The sequence below is a fragment of the Malus sylvestris genome, chromosome 16 (genome assembly GCF_916048215.2).
Source record: "Malus sylvestris chromosome 16, drMalSylv7.2, whole genome shotgun sequence".
Classification (NCBI taxonomy): Eukaryota; Viridiplantae; Streptophyta; class Magnoliopsida; order Rosales; family Rosaceae; genus Malus; species Malus sylvestris.
The window spans coordinates 19,743,398-19,761,881 of NC_062275.1; the positions used below are offsets into that span (position 1 = coordinate 19,743,398).

Sequence of the window (18,484 nt, forward strand, 5' to 3'; positions counted from 1 at the left end):
TTATATGTTATTTCCCTAAAGTTTGAATGGTTTTGGGATGTTTTTGGATGAAAAATGTTCATGGAAATTTTTGGGTTTTTCATGAATGTTCTTCATTGTTCTTGACATTTTTGCCAAGAACAAAAAGTATTGTGTTTTGATTTATTTCATAAAGTTTATGTTTTATGATTTTCAAATGTTTAAATGTTTTAGATATTTGTTTAAATGGTGTAAGAGATATTGGTGGGTGTGTAAGGATTAATTTTCTTTCACACACACCACTTGCACCACTTGATTGCTTTATGTCAAAACTCACAAATCAACACACACATCACTCCATTTCTTCTTCCAAAACCGGCCACCCCCTAGTGGGGGTACTTTTGGGGCCTTTTATGCAATTACATAAAGTTTTGATACTTTTGTGTATTTGCACTTTGGCCCAAAAGTTTACGTTTTTACGTTTAGGTCCAAAAACGCTAAAGGACAAATTGTTTTGCTCCTTTAATGAAGTTTTTACATTGTTTAAATTTTGGGTTCTAGTGTAATTACATGAAGTAGTGGACTTTTGTGTTCTTACAAAGTGACCCCAAAAGTTTATGTTTTCGCAATATTACCCAAAAAGTTGTGGTTATTGCATGATGGCCCAAATAGTTTGAGAACAAAATTGTTTTGTCTCTTTAAATGAGAATTGGATTTTCATTTCATTTAGCTCAATTTAAATCAATTTTATGGATACAAAAACCAAATGAAAATGTTGCATTCAATTTAATTAGTTAAAGTGTTAATTAATTAAAGGATGATTATGAACCTAAGCCTAATATAATTGAGCTATGTGAAAGGCCGTTTCAAATTTGTTTGAACCATGGGAATGTGTAGATTAGATTTTGGTTGTAATTTGATTTGATCAAATGTTGTAAAAGGGCATAAGCCCTTCTTTACTTTAAGGTAATTTGTTTTATGCAAATGTTGTAATGAGCATAAGCTCACCTTTACTTTGAAGTACTTCTTTCTTGCTTTATTTGGTATGCATGAAAATGAAGTAGTTGGGTCCAACGCCCCTAAGACCACACGCCTTAATGTGATTAAACGCGTAACTAAAATCAATCGCCATCCGTAGACCGAGATTCAACACAAGGCTCGTGTTGAATCTAAACAAAGGTTCATAGTCATCCTAAGGCCCTAAGGCAACTATATAGTCCATCAATGAATGCAAACCTTATGTTAGTAGTATCATATACTCTTGCTTTAAAAACCGTTTTATAAGCATAGTGGGAGTATTATATACAACTAAAAACAATCAAATGGACCAATAGTTGTAATAGGACCAAAATTGTTTTAATATAGATTAAAATGTATGTTTATATGTGATGAGACCTAAAACCCTCAACCAAACCATTATTAAGTTGATAAGCATGAGAGTGCTTTGAACACTCTTTCGTGGCCTTCCACCGTGGTAGGCTCCAATCGTTTATGACTTGTACACCGCCTTCACCCTATTATGGGGGAGTGCAAAGTGCATGCTTATACTCAGGAGGAGTCTATATACATACTTGATGAGGTGAGTGTAGGCAACGAGGATGGCCGACATCGTATCATCGTGAGGCTATTCTTGAACCCCTTCACGAACTAAGCATGGTGGGAATGACTTAACTAAGTGCAATGGAGCCAACATCATATCATTGTGAGGTGACATTCTTTAGAGGCCAAATAAGATGGGTAGTTGCATTAGATGCAAATGAGTAAGCATACTCTCTTATTATTATTAATGCTAGCCAACATCATATCATTGTGAGGTGGGCTTGGTAGTAGTGAGTCTCCCATACCCTACTAAGAGTTTCCTCCAAAACTCTCGGATTCCAATGAGGGATATGGAATTTGCCAAAAATAGTGGGTGGTGCTATTTGATTTAAAGACCCGAATCAAATGGCTTAAAATCAATCAATTTATATTCATTATGTATTTGTTTACCAATATATTTGCAAACGCTATCCAACACTTGACAAATAAAAGCCGAAAGCTTTAGTTTCCGAACTTGGTACTACAAAACCATAGATTGTCTTTAATGGCTTGTAAATGTACCTAAGTAGTCTCATCCTCACAATCTTCCTATTGATAAAGTATCATTAGAAGAATATGTTAGATAAAGTCTATCATAAAGAGGACAACACTTTTAATGTCATAATTCTTCAATTACAAAATGTTGTATAAAGAAATAAGAGTTGTTTTGAACAACCCTTAATCAATGCAAACATTAGTGCTTGTTTCTTTGTTACATGAACAAGGAACTTTAGAAGAAAGCACAAAGGCATGGACACTTTATGTGCCATGATTCTTCACTTACAAATTGTTGTATGAAGAAATGAGAGTTGCCTTGAACAACTCTTGAAAGTTTGTAATTATGTTTAGAACATAATGGTTGGTTGACAAAAAATAGTCCATTAACATGGACTTATGATGATTTTGAATTATTGAGTGTTGAAGTGATAAACCACTTAACGAGACGGAAACTAGGCAAGGACTTCACCTTTGTTTCCCTATCCTTATAGTTCACTAAGTTTATTGTAAACTATGTAGTAAACAATAAACACATGCTCTCCAAAATGTTTGATGTGTATAACACAATTGAAAAAGGTTTCAAGAGAGATAGTGGGAGTTTAGGGACCATGACTATGGTAGTCAAAGGAGAAGTCAAATGAAGAAGATAAAATTAACTCCAAGGGAACAAACTTTCTTTATGAAAGGATGGACATTGGAAGGGGTATTTGCAAGAAATGTCTTGCAAGTGTCAAGAACACACCTTTCGAAGGTGTTGTAAATTGTTCTTGAAAAGTTCAAAACAGTTGGTTCTTCTACTTGAATGCTTGATTCCGTATTAGTAACTATGTTTTACAATCGTTGTAAAAGTGTGACTAATAAGTAGTAGAAGAAATATGAGAGAAGAAAAGGTGCTTCATATTCGGAACGTGAATAAAATATAGATCTTTGCGAAAGCAGATAGTACTTACTTCCTCATATGAACTACCAAAGAAATTGGAAAAACCAAAGATTGTCTTTACATTCCAATTTTAAGGAATTTAATTCCGTCACTATAGTAGAGATGGATGAATGTTTTGTTTGACAAAACATTGTTCTTTATTAATCAATGATTGGATTATGGTAATCTAATTGATTGTCTCTATAGTAGAGATGATATGGTAGTGTTAACTGTTTAGAATACTACGATGCTTAAAACCCAAAAGGTTGCAAGGTAGTGACTAATCCCAACTAAGTTGTGATACCTCTAAAAACATAAGTTACGAGTTGGTGAAAGATGGATGCTTTGGATCGTTAGATCCGGATCCAATACCTTCTTGTTAAAATTGTATAGAGGCGAAATGTTCGAATCTTTATTCTTTTGGAAAGAAGAAAGAATCACAAAGTTGTTGAGGTTAATTCACTTAGATGTTAGTGGCACTTGTCCACAACATAATCATACTCATGTTATATGACATTCACCGAAGATCACTCTCGGTTGGACTATAGTTTGTTTTGAATAAACACAAGTCCGAATACTTTGTAAAAATGTTTCAAAGAATTCAAGAAATGTAAGTTGATGAGTAAGACATCTAAAGTAATTACCTCCTTAGATTTGATCCAAGGAAAAGTAACACTTTAGATGAGTTTCCTTGATAGATATCAAGGAAAATAGCATCATAAGATAATGAATTTCTCCATTAGGAGAAGAACGAACTCGAATAAGATTTGGTTCGTTAGAAGTTATCTATTACCCATATATAGGATATATATACTTCTAAAACAATATGATTGTCAATTAGAAGATCTTCCAAAATTTTCATAACTCCATAAGATGTAGTTGGAAAGAAAGACAAATCTTAAGCATGTTAAGATTTGGGGTTGTGTGCTAAAAGCAATATTTGTTTGATAACAATCTTGTGGGATGTCCTTAAATTAACTTTTGGATATCACTTCTATAAACCAACTAACAAATGTTGTTTTGCTGGGTAGTTCATTGTAATCCTACAATGTGATTTGCCTAAGAGCAAATGAACGAGAGATAGAACTCAAAAGAATAGGTTCTTTGTGAGACAAGAAAGTAATCAACAAATATAACAACCTAGTTCCTATACCAAAAGCTCCAAGGTAGTCGAGAAGGATTTATAAACCGTCTCAGTTGAATGGTTTGAACTTTATGACTATGTCATAGAGTTACACCTCTTAATTCGAAAGAAATAAGAATGAAAATCCTTATGACTACATTGAGTGTATATATGATATATACTCAAGGAAATGGTAAAATACCATTTGACCCGAAATAATGAAACCTTCATAAGCTAATTGGTAGCTTAAGGTGACTACAATCAAAGAGAATGGTTGACTTTGAAGAAACCATCTTTGAGATAGTCTTGGTTTCAATTAATTCGAAGATTGCTAGCTACAACTAAATGGTAATTCAATGTTTGGACATAATATGGGTTTCCGAAACTATTATTAAGATAGTCTTAATAACATATGTCTAAAACTATGAATCACAAGACATGTAAGTTGTAGAGATCCATCCATCATGAATCTTAGCAAGCTAGTGGGAGCTATAAGCATCTTATGAGAAAAGGATCAAATCGTTTGATTTCTCATAAAGATGTAAATGAATCTTTTGTTTACTAGGTTTACAAAAGATTAGTGGGAGTTAATCATTTTCCTAAAATTTAAGTATATATATATGATATATTAATTTTGGAAATGAAATGAAAACTTCTTGGTTAAAGTTATGACTTTAAAACATTATATGAAGATAGAATGTATATGGGAGTTAATCATGTTCCTAAAATATAAATATATATATGATATATTAATTTTGGAAATGAAAAGAATACTTCTTCGTTAAAGTTATGACTTTAAGCATTCTATAACGATAGAATGTATATGGGATACATAGTCTATAAACATGGGATGGAAATCTATAATGATAGATTTTAGGATATAATTGGATTATATCAAGCCCTAAATAATAGACAAGAGATGATAGGAAGTTTCTCATATGATGATAAACTTCAATCAAATGGACAACTCTAGTAAGACTAAGAAGTTGCTCTTCTCAAAGAGAACGTACTCTTTGACTCCCAAAGAAATAATGCGTAAATAGAATCCTTTATGCATACGCAGAAAGGTGATTTATGTATTTCATATTGTATGAAAAACATTGATATGAGTTGTACCTAGAACAGGTACAAGACGATGTCAGTGCAAGCCCAGGATCAGAACCATGGCAACTGTCAAGTGAATCCTTAAGTATTTAAGAAATACTAAAGGATAAATTCCTCAAAGATCGAGGAAGAATTAGAGTAACGTAATGGAAGCGTAAATGTATTAGATTGTGAATCTAATCCATCATTGGATGTTTCTTCATTATGAATGAAGAGATAAACAGATATCTCTTTATTATGACTAAAGAGATATTTGGATGGAAACATTAAAGTAATGACTTTAGTGTGTTCCATTATGAATGCAAAATATATTGCCATAAAGAAGTTTACAACAATGTTGTTAGGATGGGAAAGTTCATTTATGAACTCTCTATTCGGTTCCAACCAGAAAGTGTATGACACTAATGGGGCGATAGCTCAAGCCAGGGAATCAAGGTCTCATCAAGGTCCGAACTCAAATGAGAGACTGAATCACATGATTGAGAATCATGTATAATGGTGACGTCGTTATTCTCAAGGTTGCTTCTATGGATAACATATAGATATCCATTGTCTAGGCCTACTACTCAGCCATTTATGAAATGACTACAGAAGAAGTATCATCACTGATGAACAAGCTGATTGGCTCTAGTGCAAGTGGGAGATTGTGGGAAATGTGCCCTAAAACTAATCATGTGATGATACTTTACGGACATTTCACATGTTAAACTAATCTAGTTTAAATATAAAGGGCAAAGATTATTGTTTGAGCCGTCTCATATAAATGTTCTATGCTTAAATGATAAGTCCAAGGAATATGTGATTGGAAGAATACGATCTAAAGAAGTTAGATTCATGAGACCATTCTTTCGTAGACGCATGCTAAACGTTCCTGACCTTAGGATTGCCAATTGGGCATTGACAGTCCGTTAAGATCAGTACGTCCTGTTTCTTCTCTCAGGGAGAGTGACTAGTCTCGAGTCATTGGTATGTGTGACATCAAGACAAGTACGTAGGTGCTCAATAGAGAATGAGTTCACTGAACACGATCAACGAAGAGTTCTCATATTCATGTCACATGAGAACTCATGGTTGGGATAATGCAAAGTAGTCCTTTGACCTGAGGCATCACAGTTGTCTTGTGGTTAAGTCCTTGATCTTTGATTATGTCAAAGTCACCCCATCGGGGTGTCCACGGCATCGTTGGGGTTAAGCCACTTAGCCATGGAGACAAGTGAATGCGCAACAAGGGATCTCTAACCTTCAAACCGTTTGAGGGAGAATACTCTATGATATGATTTATAATCTCTGGCGCCAGAGTATGAATGAGATTTAGGAAGTCGTTCCAAATCACATTCAAGGTAATCATATAAGCACACGAATCACATTGGATAGTAGACATGAATAAATAAACTATCAAACCAAACAATGTGGTCAAGAGTATTGTATTAGAGAAAGACCGTATTGCATTTGTAGTCCTAAACTGAATAGGTTCTCCACCTCTTCTGATTAGCTTGGGTAACCATGATATGCTGCTAGGTGTCACTCATGGTTTGTGGAAGCCCTAAACGTGTATAATTACTAAGGGGAGAATTGAAAGTAAGTTTCAATTCACAATCGATTTGAAATGGTTTTAATCGTCCACTACCTTGCTAAAAGGAACCTAATGGATCGTACACCTTGTATGGTGGAGATTGAAAAAACAATGGAGATGAGTAAGAATAATTAAATGGTTTAATTATTTATGGTAAGGATTAATTAATATGTTAATTAATCAAATGAATAAGTTCGTTAAAGACCTCGGGATAGTTTTGGACCTTAAGGCCCAATGGGCTTCGAACGTCAAACCCATTAACTTAAGTTGTATGACAACTTAATGAATAATGATTCACAAAGGCCCAATTAGTCCAAAAATATCCCAATGGCCGGCCATATTAGAGATGGAGTGGGTTTTGGACTTATTTACAAGTTTGCCATTCCAATGAATTAAGGTATAAATATGACTTTATAGCCAAAATTCATTTAAGGGTTTCTTTTGGAGAAAATTGGAGAGAACATGTCTCTCCCTTTCTCTCTAAAGAGGCCGGCCCCTTGGAGGGTGTATCTAGCCATACTAACTACTCCAAGGTCACTCATTTCTTCTCCAATCTAACCTTGGTGAAGATACTTAGAGGTTCTCAATTTTGGGAACTTGGAGAAACCTTTTCATCCATCCAAATCCATAGATTTTAGATGCAAGGAATGAAGGCCCTCTCTTTGGGTGATTAGCCTTTGCTTAAGGAATCTACAAAGGTATGATTTCAACTCACTTTGTTTTGAGTTGAGTTTTGGTTCACCAATCTACTAGGCTTTGAATTTCATGGGTAATGTTTTGTTTTTGAGTGCATGCAAGCATGATTCCGCCTTTAATTGTTAATTGCATGCTATATGATGTTGCTCAAATGAACATGTTTTCACAAAATCTTCCTTCAGACATCAGAGGCCAATCACAGCACGACACATGTCAATGTCAGAATGAAACTACAAACTCTCTTCTATAAATAGAGATCATTCTCTCACAATATTCCTAATGTCATTTGTACTAAATCATTCACTAGTACTCACAAAAGGAGAGCTTGAACCCATGTACTTGTGTAAACCCTTCACAATTAATGAGAACTCCTCTACTCCGTCGACATAGCCAATCTGGGTGAACCACGTACATCTTGTGTTTGCTTCCCTGTCTTTATCTATTTACATACTTATCCATACCAATGACCGGAGTAATCTAGCGAAAGTCACAAACTTGACACTTTCTGTTGTACCAAAGTCCTCATTGATTTTGTGCATCAACATTTGGCGCCGTCTGTGGGAACGACACTTATTCCCACTTTTTTCAGCTTTGCCAAGCTGGTTACCACCATTCGTACACTCTCTTTTGACCAGGCATCCCTCTCCAACATGGGGAGCGAATGAAGCCACAACACACAGAATGACACCCCTCTTGGACCTAGTGTGAAGCAACGAAAGAAGGAAGGAAAGAGGGTTGCTCTTCAAGCTAAAGCCGATGAGCTAGAAGCTTAGAATAACAAGATAGCAATGAAGAATGAGGTCATCCAGAAGCAGTATAAGAAGCTCTTTAAGACGCTCCATGAAACTAGTCGTACTCAAACATGCGAGCTCGTTGCCCCTGTGGACATCAAACATCATCTGGGTGCCTCCCAAGACAGAGGGTCACCTCCATTCGACATGGGTATCCTTGATGATGAGCGAGCTAATCATCAAAACATTGATCAACATAAGACTTCTCTCAACCCAGATGCTTTGACCCGAAGTAGAAGAAGTGGAGGAAGACACCTCCTTACAGAAGGGTTGGAAGGATCGAAAGCCATTTATCATGACTGCCGAGACTTCCTAAAGCAACGTCGAGAGAATCCCCTCCACATATGCTCGAAGATCAATGACCTAAGGGTTTTTGAAAGACTCGGTCTCCTCCCACGACCCAGGCCAATTGCCAATCTAGGGAAGGAACGACAGGTCTCAGAGGAACATGAAGGTACGGGGGACTCTGGGATATTCCGATAAATTCACCCTAGAAGTCAGTATGGCAAATCCAAGAAAAAACCACACGCCTTTGCTCAAACTTTCCTACTTCCAAGAGGCGATGGAGACTTACAAAAAAAAAATTCCAGTGGTACATGACTTCCATTCAGGACCCCCTTGTCCTACAGCTCTTTGAGGAAGTAAACAAGTTGAAGGCCGAACGTCAAGGCGAGATACCTGACTGAAACCAACACAGGTCTGGCCCTCTCACAAGAAGGATCACCGACACCCCCTTCAAGCGAAGACAAAATAAAAGCTTGGTTTACAACTCTATACTGGAAATGAGGACCCAATTGAACACCTTAACCTCTTTGAGTCCACCATGGCATATTGGATGCACACCGACGAAGAGCGATGTCTTCTCTTCCCCTCCACCCTCTCTGGCAGAGCTCTAAACTGGTATTGCCATCTTCCACCTGAGACAGTAGACTCATTTGAGGAATTGAGGAAACTATTTCTCTCTCAACACATCTTCTAGACCGATGACTTGCATTCTGCAGATGACTTGTACACTATTCGCTAGAAGCCGGACGAGTCACTACGAGAGTATGTCGGTCGCTTTAGCCATGAGTATTCTCGCTGCGCTGAGGCAGATGACAAAACCACCCTTAAGGCCTTCACGGCAGGCCTACGTGATTGTTTCTTCAAGTACATGATTAATGCCAACACTTGGAAGACTTACTCTGATGTGATGGCATATGCTTACAATCACGTCTCTACCGAAGCAAGGACATACCAAGGGAGCCCCCATATGGTTAACCCCTATCAACAAATGGGAAGTGGAAGTCAAGTTCTACTAAGTGAGGAGATATTGGCCATTCAGACACCCATTGCATCATCTCCTGCCTCATTTAGCTACTTGTTAAGTCACCAAACGTATCTGTCTCTTGGTAAGAGGAAGGATTTTTACTCTTAGCAAGCCCATTATAACAAGAGGGATAAAAGTTCGTATCAAGACAACCAGAGGTGAACATACCGTCTACTATTATGACTATGGGGCCAAGCCTCGCTCTTTCAAAGTGGAGGATTAGGTACTGAAGGAAATGTTATTATAAGAACCCATACACATTACAAATGTTTTGACTCTCAACCGTTTGAGATCTTTTGTCACATAAGTCATTCGGCAAATATTTAAAGAAGAGGGAATTCAAACAACTTCTTCTGAGTCTTTTGCGTTCCTAGCACTGGAACACTTGGTCTACGTTGATCTACCCTTATACTCCAACTCAGAGCTTCAACATGCGTACTTTGACACAAAGTATGTGATACTGAGTGTTACAACCAACATGGTTCACATATCAAAAGCATGGATCCCTTCATGCATAGCAAAACATTCATAAACATCACTCATTGATAGGATTAAAAGCACACCACAAAGTAGCACACAAATGTCCTATTGATTTTCCTTATTAAAGCTAAGATTTGTCAATTGTAGCATATGAAAATAAGAGTCTTTCTCGCAGAAGATTGTTTTATCTAACTACTTAAAACGTCACAAAAATCGGGCTGCTGTCCATACTGACCAGCCACCGAAAAATAATTATTAGACTGACTTACGCTTATCTAAAGTTTACGAAATTTTATATGACAACACTAGACTCACAGAGCTACACTCACATAAATTTTTGGGACTTTTGGAGTTGATTTTCTATTTAAATTAAATTGAACAAAAACAGGACAGAAACAAATTTTAAATAGTTCATAAATTAAGAAAAACGAGTTAGGGGAATTGCTATCCACCACCAAATAATCATGCAAACATGTTATGTTTCATTCAAATTCCTTTTATTTCCAGATGAAGATGCTGAAGTTGGCTCAATGTTAGAACTCAACCTATTACTCTTTCTTACGTAGTACGTTAAGAGAATGGTGTTTTCAACTTAACTTAGTCCCTAGCATGTAATCTAGTATGGCGTGTTCATAGATTTAACAAGTAGAAATCATTAAGAACGAAAAGAGTTTGAGTCATCACAAGGCATCGTAAGTACTGGCGTTGTCTTACTTATCCTATAAATTGGTTCATATGCTAATCGCAATTAACAAGTACTACTATAGAATATATGTAGGTCCTCATTCGACAAGGGCAGGCACACACATATTCATAGCATTAGAATCCTAGATATGCTTACTACGTATGCATCCATAGAAAACAAATAAAGAATTCATCAATGAGACAAGTAGTGAACCAATTTTCATCCATTCATAAAAGTAATTCAACGAAATGTCATAACAAAATTGCAATCATATTCGGGGCTTCAAAACAGCCCCTAACTACTAAAAATTTAGTTACACACAATCCTTAAGTTAAAACAAAAGATAGACATGAGTTTGAGAAGATAGAACCGAAAGAAATCGACCGAGGCCTCCTCCCCCCTTCCTTCCTTCCCCAATGCTTCTTTTAAACCCGTTCTTGCTGCATCATTTTATTCTCCTTAACTCACCCACTAATAGCCATTTAGTGATGACAATAAGTGAGAGAAAATGTGGTAAAACAATTGTAACACTTTAGGTAGCCTTTATGCCAATTACTCCCTCTTAATCCTCATTTTTAATTCCATTTCCTATGTTATTTGAATAGGTGTCAGCTGACTTGTTCTTGGCTGCATCAGTTTTGGCTGCTAGTTTTATTGGATTTATTGCCTTCAATGCAGTTACAAACTGCTCAGCGTCTTGGAAACCTTTCAGTGTTAAAATGGCCATAACTTCTTCTAGAAAAATGATATTAACAATCCGTGAAATGCTCCAGAAAATAGACATCCGTAGCTTTCCAAGAATATAAGGCTCATTCTCTAATTCATTCTGAACTGTTTGAAACTTGCTTCCAAAGTCAGCTGATCTGCACAGGCAGTTTTGACGAATTTGTTACTTAAAATCCCACTTGTGCTATTTTTCTTTTCTTTGCTTGACAAATCCCACAAAACACAAAAACAAAGTAAATACAACAACAACAACAACAACAAAGCCTTTTCCCACTAAGTGGGGTCGGCTATATGAATCCTAGAACGCCATTGCGCTCGGTTTTGTGTCATGTCCTCCGTTAGATCCAAGTACTCTAAGTCTTTTCTTAGAGTCTCTTCCAAAGTTTTCCTAGGTCTTCCTCTACCCCTTCGGCCCTGAACCTCTGTCCCGTAGTCACATCTTCGAACCGGAGCGTCAGTCGGCCTTCTTTGCACATGTCCAAATCACCAGAGCCGATTTTCTCTCATCTTTCCTACAATTTCGGCTACTCCTACTGTACCTCGGATATCCTCATTCCCAATCTTATCCTTTCTCGTGTGCCCACACATCCCACGAAGCATCCTCATCTCCGCTACACCCATTTTGTGTACGTGTTGATGCTTCACCACCCAACATTCTCTGCCATACAACATCGCTGGCCTTATTGCCGTCCTATAAAATTTTCCCTTGAGCTTCAGTGGCCTACGACGGTCACACAACACGCCGGATGCACTCTTTCCATCCAGCTCGTATTCTATGGTTGAGATCTCCATCTAATTCTCCGTTCTCTTGCAAGATAGATCATAGGTAACGAAAACGGTCGCTTTTTGTGATCTTCGCTAGATTGCTCCGGTCATTAGTGTGGATAAGTATATAAATGGATAGAGATAGGAAAGCAAACACAAGATGTACGTGGTTCACCCAGATTGGCTACGTCCACGGAATAGAAGAGTTCTCATTAATTGTGAAGGGTTTACACAAGTACATAGGTTCAAGCTCTTCTTTAGTGAGTACGAGTGAATGATTTAGTACAAATGACATTAGGAAATATTGTGGGAGAATGATCTCGTAATCACGAAACTTCTAAGTATCGGAGTGTGGTGTCGTCTTGACTTGCCTTATCTGTCTCATAGGTAGATGTGGCATCTTCTCTGGAAGTACTCTTCCTCCATCCAGGGGTGGTATCTTTAACTGGTGGAGATGCACAAGGTAATGTATCAATTTCACTTGAAGCTTACTTGTAGTTTCAGGCTTGGTCAAGCGCGATACAAACCATGTAGTAGGAGTCCCCCAAGTCGCCGAGCTAGGGGGTCTGCTGAAAGAGGTGACAGACAAGGTAAGCAATCAGAGCTCCGACTGATTGTTCACCTTCTCCCCATCTTGCAGCAGCATGAAGGATAAAGAGAAGAAAAATGAGAAGAGATGATATGAGATACTTTTGCTTTTGAAGAAGTAACTTTCCACAGGCTTATTCTTGAACTGAGCTGGAGGGTTTTCTGGTTTCCTCCAGAGTATAAGGCCGACTGAAGAATTTGAGGGTCAAAACAAGTCCATCAAATCTAGAGTACGTTCCACCCTGCTGATATGGGATACTTTTGCTTTTGACATAGTAATGGATGTATCGGCACATGTGCTGTTACGCTTGTCTCCACATGCTTCCTTGTATCCTTCGCACTTGCCCTATCTGTTCCTCAAGCAGATGCGGAATCTTCCCTGGAAACATAAGATGTTGAAGATGAGTACTCGAGAGCAATGCCAGGTAAGTAATCAGGTAAGGGGTTCCAGGCAGTCAGTTCCTGGCTGGAAGCTTGATTCCAAGTGCTGACTGATTGCTCTCTTTCTCCTTGTCTTGCAGGTAAAAACAAGGCCAAGAGAAAAAACAGGGAAAAAGCATGATATGGGATACTCTTGCTTTTAACCCTGATGATATGGGATATTCTTGCTCTAGTATAGCTTGTTTGCAGAGGTATTATCGGGGGGAAAGAAAGCTGAATATTTCGAAAGGCTTTGTTGGGAGTGCCCTCTCAGATATGATGAAGGGTTGAGCATTTTTGCAGGTCTGCCTGTCCGTTGGGGATGGAGGTCGACATATATAGGAGTCTCCCTAACAACAAGTAGTAATGCTATTCCTTTACCCTGCTTGGTCATAGCACGGTAGTGGGAGCTGCCAGTTTCACATGTTTTAACTCTGTCAGAGCACTTTGAAAAAGTGGTCTGTGGTATCTGGCTCTCGAGATTCGGAGAACGATGCCTCTTCGATTTTTGAGAAAGCAATCATGTTGGGGGTCTGACTCTCGAGATTCGGAGAGCAGTGTCTCTTCGATTTTTGAGGAAGTAATCATGTTGGGAGTCTGGCTCTCGAGATTCGGAGGGCGGTGCCTCTTCGATTTTGGAGCAAGCAATCTTGTTGGGAGTGTTGTCTCGAATGTGAGTAAAGGTTGGACATGTTTGCTAGTCTACCTTGCCACGAAGCACAAAGGTTGACACATAGGGACTTTCCAATTATCCAGCAATGGTACTGTTCCTTTACCCTCTCTTCGATTTTGAGAAAGTAGTCATGTTGGGAGTCTGGCTCTCGAGATTCGAAGGACGGTGCCTCTTCGATTTTGGAGCAAGCAATCTTGTTGGGACTGTTTTCTCGAATGTGAGTAAAGGTTGGGCATGTTTGCTAGTCTACCTTGCCACGAAGCACAGAGGTTGACACACAGGGACTTTCCAATTATCCAGCAGTGGTACTGTTCCTTTACCCTTGTGGGTAATAATATGGTAGCTAGACCTTCAAAATTTATGTGTCTAAACTTTGTTAGTGCTGTTTCTTTGCTATTCTTTTACCTTTCTTGGTCAGAGCGATGTAGTGGGAGCTGCAAGCTTCACGTGCTCAACTTTGGCAGAGAACTTTGGCAAAGTGATCTGTGGTACCCATGAGTTATTGTTGCGTGTGGGAAGTGGGTGATTGAACAGTAAGATTCATGTGCTTTCTACTTCACCAGAAGTCTTCGACAGAATGCCCATAATTTCTGCAAAGCTGAGTGTGCGTGTGACAGGTGCTGACAAGGCTAGAAAAGTAGGTGCCTCTTTGATTTCTGAGATCGGCCCTCGTGGTCTCTGAGCAGCCCAGCTTTTGAGAAAGCGAGCGCCTCTTCGATTGATTCGGAGAACGGTGCCTCACCGATTTTTGAGAAAGCAATCATGCTGGGGGTCCGGCTCTCGAGATTCGGGGAGCAGTGTCTCTTTGATTTTTGAGAAAGTAATCATGTTGGGAGAGTGGCTCTCGAGATTCGGAGGGCGGTGCCTCTTCGATTTTGGAGCAAGCAATCTTGTTGGGAGTGTTTTCTCGAATGTGAGTAAAGGTTGGGCATGTTTGCTAGTCTACCTTGCCACGAAGCACAGAGGTTGACACACAGGGACTTTCCAATTATCCAGCAATGGTACTGTTCCTTTACCCTCTCTTCGATTTTTAAGAAAGTAGTCATGTTGGGAGTCTGGCTCTTTAGATTCGGAGGACGGTACCTCTTCGATTTTGGAGCAAGCAATCTTATTGGGAGTGTTTTCTCGAATGTGAGTAAAGGTTGGGCATGTTTGCTAGTCTACCTTGCCACGAAGCACAGAGGTTGACATACATGGACTTTCCAATTATCCAACAGTGGTACTGTTCCTTTACCCCTGTGGGTAATAATATGGTAGCTAGACCTTCAAAATTTATGGGTCTAAACTTTGTTAGTGCTGTTTCTTTGCTATTCTTTTACCCTTCTTGGTCAGAGCGATGTAGTGGGAGCTGCAAGCTTCACGTGCTCAACTTTGGCAGAGAACTTTGGCAAAGTTATCTGTGGTACCCATGAGCTATTGTTGCGTGTGGGAAGTGGGTGATTGAACAGTAAGATTCATGTGTTTTCTACTTCCCCAGAAGTCTTTGACAGAATGCCCATAATTTCCGCAAAGCTGAGTGTGCGTGTGACAGGTGCTGACAAGGCTGGAAAAGTAGGTGCCTCTTCGATTTCTGAGATCGGCCCTCGTGGTCTCTAGGGAGCCCAGCTTTTGAGAAAGCGAGCACCTCTTCGATTTCTGAGATCGGCCTTCGTGGTCTTTGAGCAGCCCAACTTTTGAGAAAGCAAACGGCTCTTCGATTTCTGAGATCAACCCTCGTGATCTCTAAGCAGCCCAACTTTTGAGAAAGCAAACGCCTCTTCGATTTCTGAGCAGGCGCCTCTTTGATTTCTGAAGCTCCGTCGAGTGCAGATTTTTATAGGGGCTGGCATTAAGTTCCAAAGCACACTTGAATCTCCACTAGTAGAAGCTTCATTCTTGCACTTCTAAGATCTTGATTTGTCCGACCTCTTCTCTCTTCAACACCTTTGAAAATGTCTGGCCCCTCCGACCGTCGTTTTGACTTGAACCTTGTTGAAGAGGCAGCCCCGCCTTCTCCAGACAACATATGGCGCCCATCCTTCGTCTCCCCAACTGGTCCTCTTACCGTTGGGGATTCCGTGATGAAGAATGATATGACCGCTGCGGTGGTGGCCAGGAACCTTCTCACTCCCAAAGATAACAGACTACTTTCCAAACGGTCTGATGAGTTAGCTGTTAAGGATTCGCTGGCTCTCAGTGTTCAGTGTGCAGGTTCTGTGTCTAATATGGCACAACGCCTATTTGCTCGAACCCGCCAAGTTGAATCATTGGCGGCTGAAGTGATGAGTCTCAAACAGGAGATTAGAGGGCTCAAGCATGAGAATAAACAGTTGCACCGGCTCGCACATGACTATGCTACAAACATGAAGAGGAAGCTTGACCAGATGAAGGAAACTGATGGTCAGGTTTTACTTGATCATCAGAGATTTGTGGGTTTGTTCCAAAGGCATTTATTGCCTTCGTCTTCTGGGGCTGTACCGCGTAATGAAGCTCCAAATGATCAACCTCTGATGCCTCCTCCTTCTAGGGTTCTGTCCAGTACTGAGGCTCCAAATGATCCCCCTCCGGTGCCTTCTCTTTCTGGGGCTCTACCGACTGCTGAGACTTCTCCTAAGCAACCTTTGTGAAGGCTCCCTCTTGTGTGTTTATTTTGACTCATGTATATGTACATATTTGTAGCTTATCGGGGATATCAATAAATAAGCTTTCCTTCATTTCAACGTATTGTGTTAAATACACCAAAGCCTTCTTCGCTAAGTTCTTTGAATTTTCTTTTGTTGAAGCTTGTATGTTGAAGCTTTCTGAGTGGAGCATGTAGGTTGGGGTAGTGTTCCCTTAATTTCCCGAGTGAGGAAAACTTCTTGGTTGGAGACTTGGAAAATCCAAGTCACTGAGTGGGATCGGCTATATGAATCTTAGAACGCCATTGTGCTCGATCCTGTGTCATGTCCTTCGTTAGATCCAAGTACTCTAAGTCTTTTCTTAGAGTCTCTTCCAAAGTTTTCCTAGGTCTTCCTCTACCCCTTCGGCCCTGAACCTCTGTCCCATAGTCGCATCTTCTAATCGGAGCGTCAGTAGGCCTTCTTTGCACATGTCCAAACCACCGTAACCGATTTTCTCTCATCTTTCCTTCAATTTCGGCTACTCCTACTTTACCCCGGATATCCTCATTCCTAATCTTATCCTTTCTCGTGTGCCCACACATCCAACGAAGCATCCTCATCTCCGCTACACCCATTTTGTGTACGTGTTGATGTTTCACCGCCCAACATTCTGTGCCATACAGCATTGCCGGCCTTATTGCCGTCCTATAAAATTTTCCCTTGAGCTTCAGTGGCATACGGCGGTCACACAACACGCCGGATGCACTCTTCCACTTCATCCATCCAGCTTGTATTCTATGGTTGAGATCTCCATCTAATTCTCCGTTCTTTTGCAAGATAGATCCTAGGTAACGAAAACGGTCGCTCTTTGGTATTTCTTGATCTCCGATCCTCACCCCTAACTCGTTTTGGCCTCCATTTGCACTGAACTTGCACTCCATATATTCTGTCTTTGATCGGCTGAGGCGAAGACCTTTAGATTCCAACACTTCTCTCCAAAGGTTAAGCTTTGCATTTACCCCTTCCTGAGTTTCATCTATCAACACTATATCGTCTGCGAAAAGCATACACCAAGGAATATCATCTTGAATATGTCCTGTTAACTCATCCATTACCAACGCAAAAAGGTAAGGACTTAAGGATGAGCCTTGATGTAATCCTACAGTTATGGGAAAGCTTTCGGTTTGTCCTTCATGAGTTCTTACGGCGGTCTTTGCTCCTTCATACATATCCTTTATAGCTTGGATATATGCTACTCGTACTCCTTTCTTCTCAAAAATATAAGGAACTAACTAAGAAAAGAGAAGTGAATTTGATGTAAAATATATATAAATATGAGCTTATCACTCATATCAATCAACATAAACATTATACATTCCAACACATTGATATATAAACATCATACATTCCAACACATCCATACATAAGCCAACTGTGCTTCGAAAGGGTTCAACATACTTTGTGTTGTTGACACTTGCTACAATGTGCCTCGACACCTTGCCCTTATTCTTACCAACCAGGTGATGAAATGTGAAGAAGGAACTCATCTTCATGCCACCAACCAGGTGATGAAATGTACAACCCTTATTCTCCTTCATGCCACAAACCAGGTGATGAAATGCACAACCTGTACTCTAATATCATTTGGCAACTTGCCACTCATGCCACCAACCAGGTGAAGAAGGAACTCATCTTCATGCCACCAACTAGGTGATGAAATGTACAACCCCTACTCTCCTTCATGCCACCAACCAGGTGATGAAATGTACAACTAGTACTCTAATATCATTTGGTAACTTGCCACTCATGCCACCAACCAGGTGAAGAAGGAACTCATCTTCATGCTGCCAACCAGGTGATGAAATGTACAACCTGTACTCTAGTATCATTTGGCAACTTGCCACTCATGCCACCAACTAGGTGAAGAAGGAACTCATCTTCATGCCACCAACCAGGTGATGAAATGTACAACCCGTACTTTCCTTCATGCCACCAACCAGGTGATGAAATGTACAA

General features: G+C 39.5%; 1 protein-coding gene across 2 annotated transcripts; it reads right to left on the minus strand.

Moving 5' to 3' along the window:
- Positions 1 to 12,139: 12,139 nt before the first annotated feature.
- LOC126606383 (uncharacterized) lies at positions 12,140 to 17,736 on the minus strand. 2 transcript variants are annotated; one of them, XM_050273763.1, is made up of 2 exons: positions 15,150 to 17,736; positions 12,140 to 14,235 (listed from the first exon to the last, which is right to left on the minus strand). In XM_050273763.1, the coding sequence occupies exon 1, from the start codon at positions 17,695 to 17,697 to the stop codon at positions 16,753 to 16,755; it is 945 nt and encodes a 314-aa protein (XP_050129720.1). In that variant the 5' UTR covers positions 17,698 to 17,736; the 3' UTR covers positions 12,140 to 14,235; positions 15,150 to 16,752. The 2 variants fall into 2 exon arrangements, with proteins under 2 accessions (XP_050129720.1, XP_050129719.1); XM_050273762.1 differs by having other exon boundaries at positions 12,140 to 14,055; positions 14,970 to 17,736.
- Between the last annotated feature and the right edge of the window lie 748 nt (positions 17,737 to 18,484).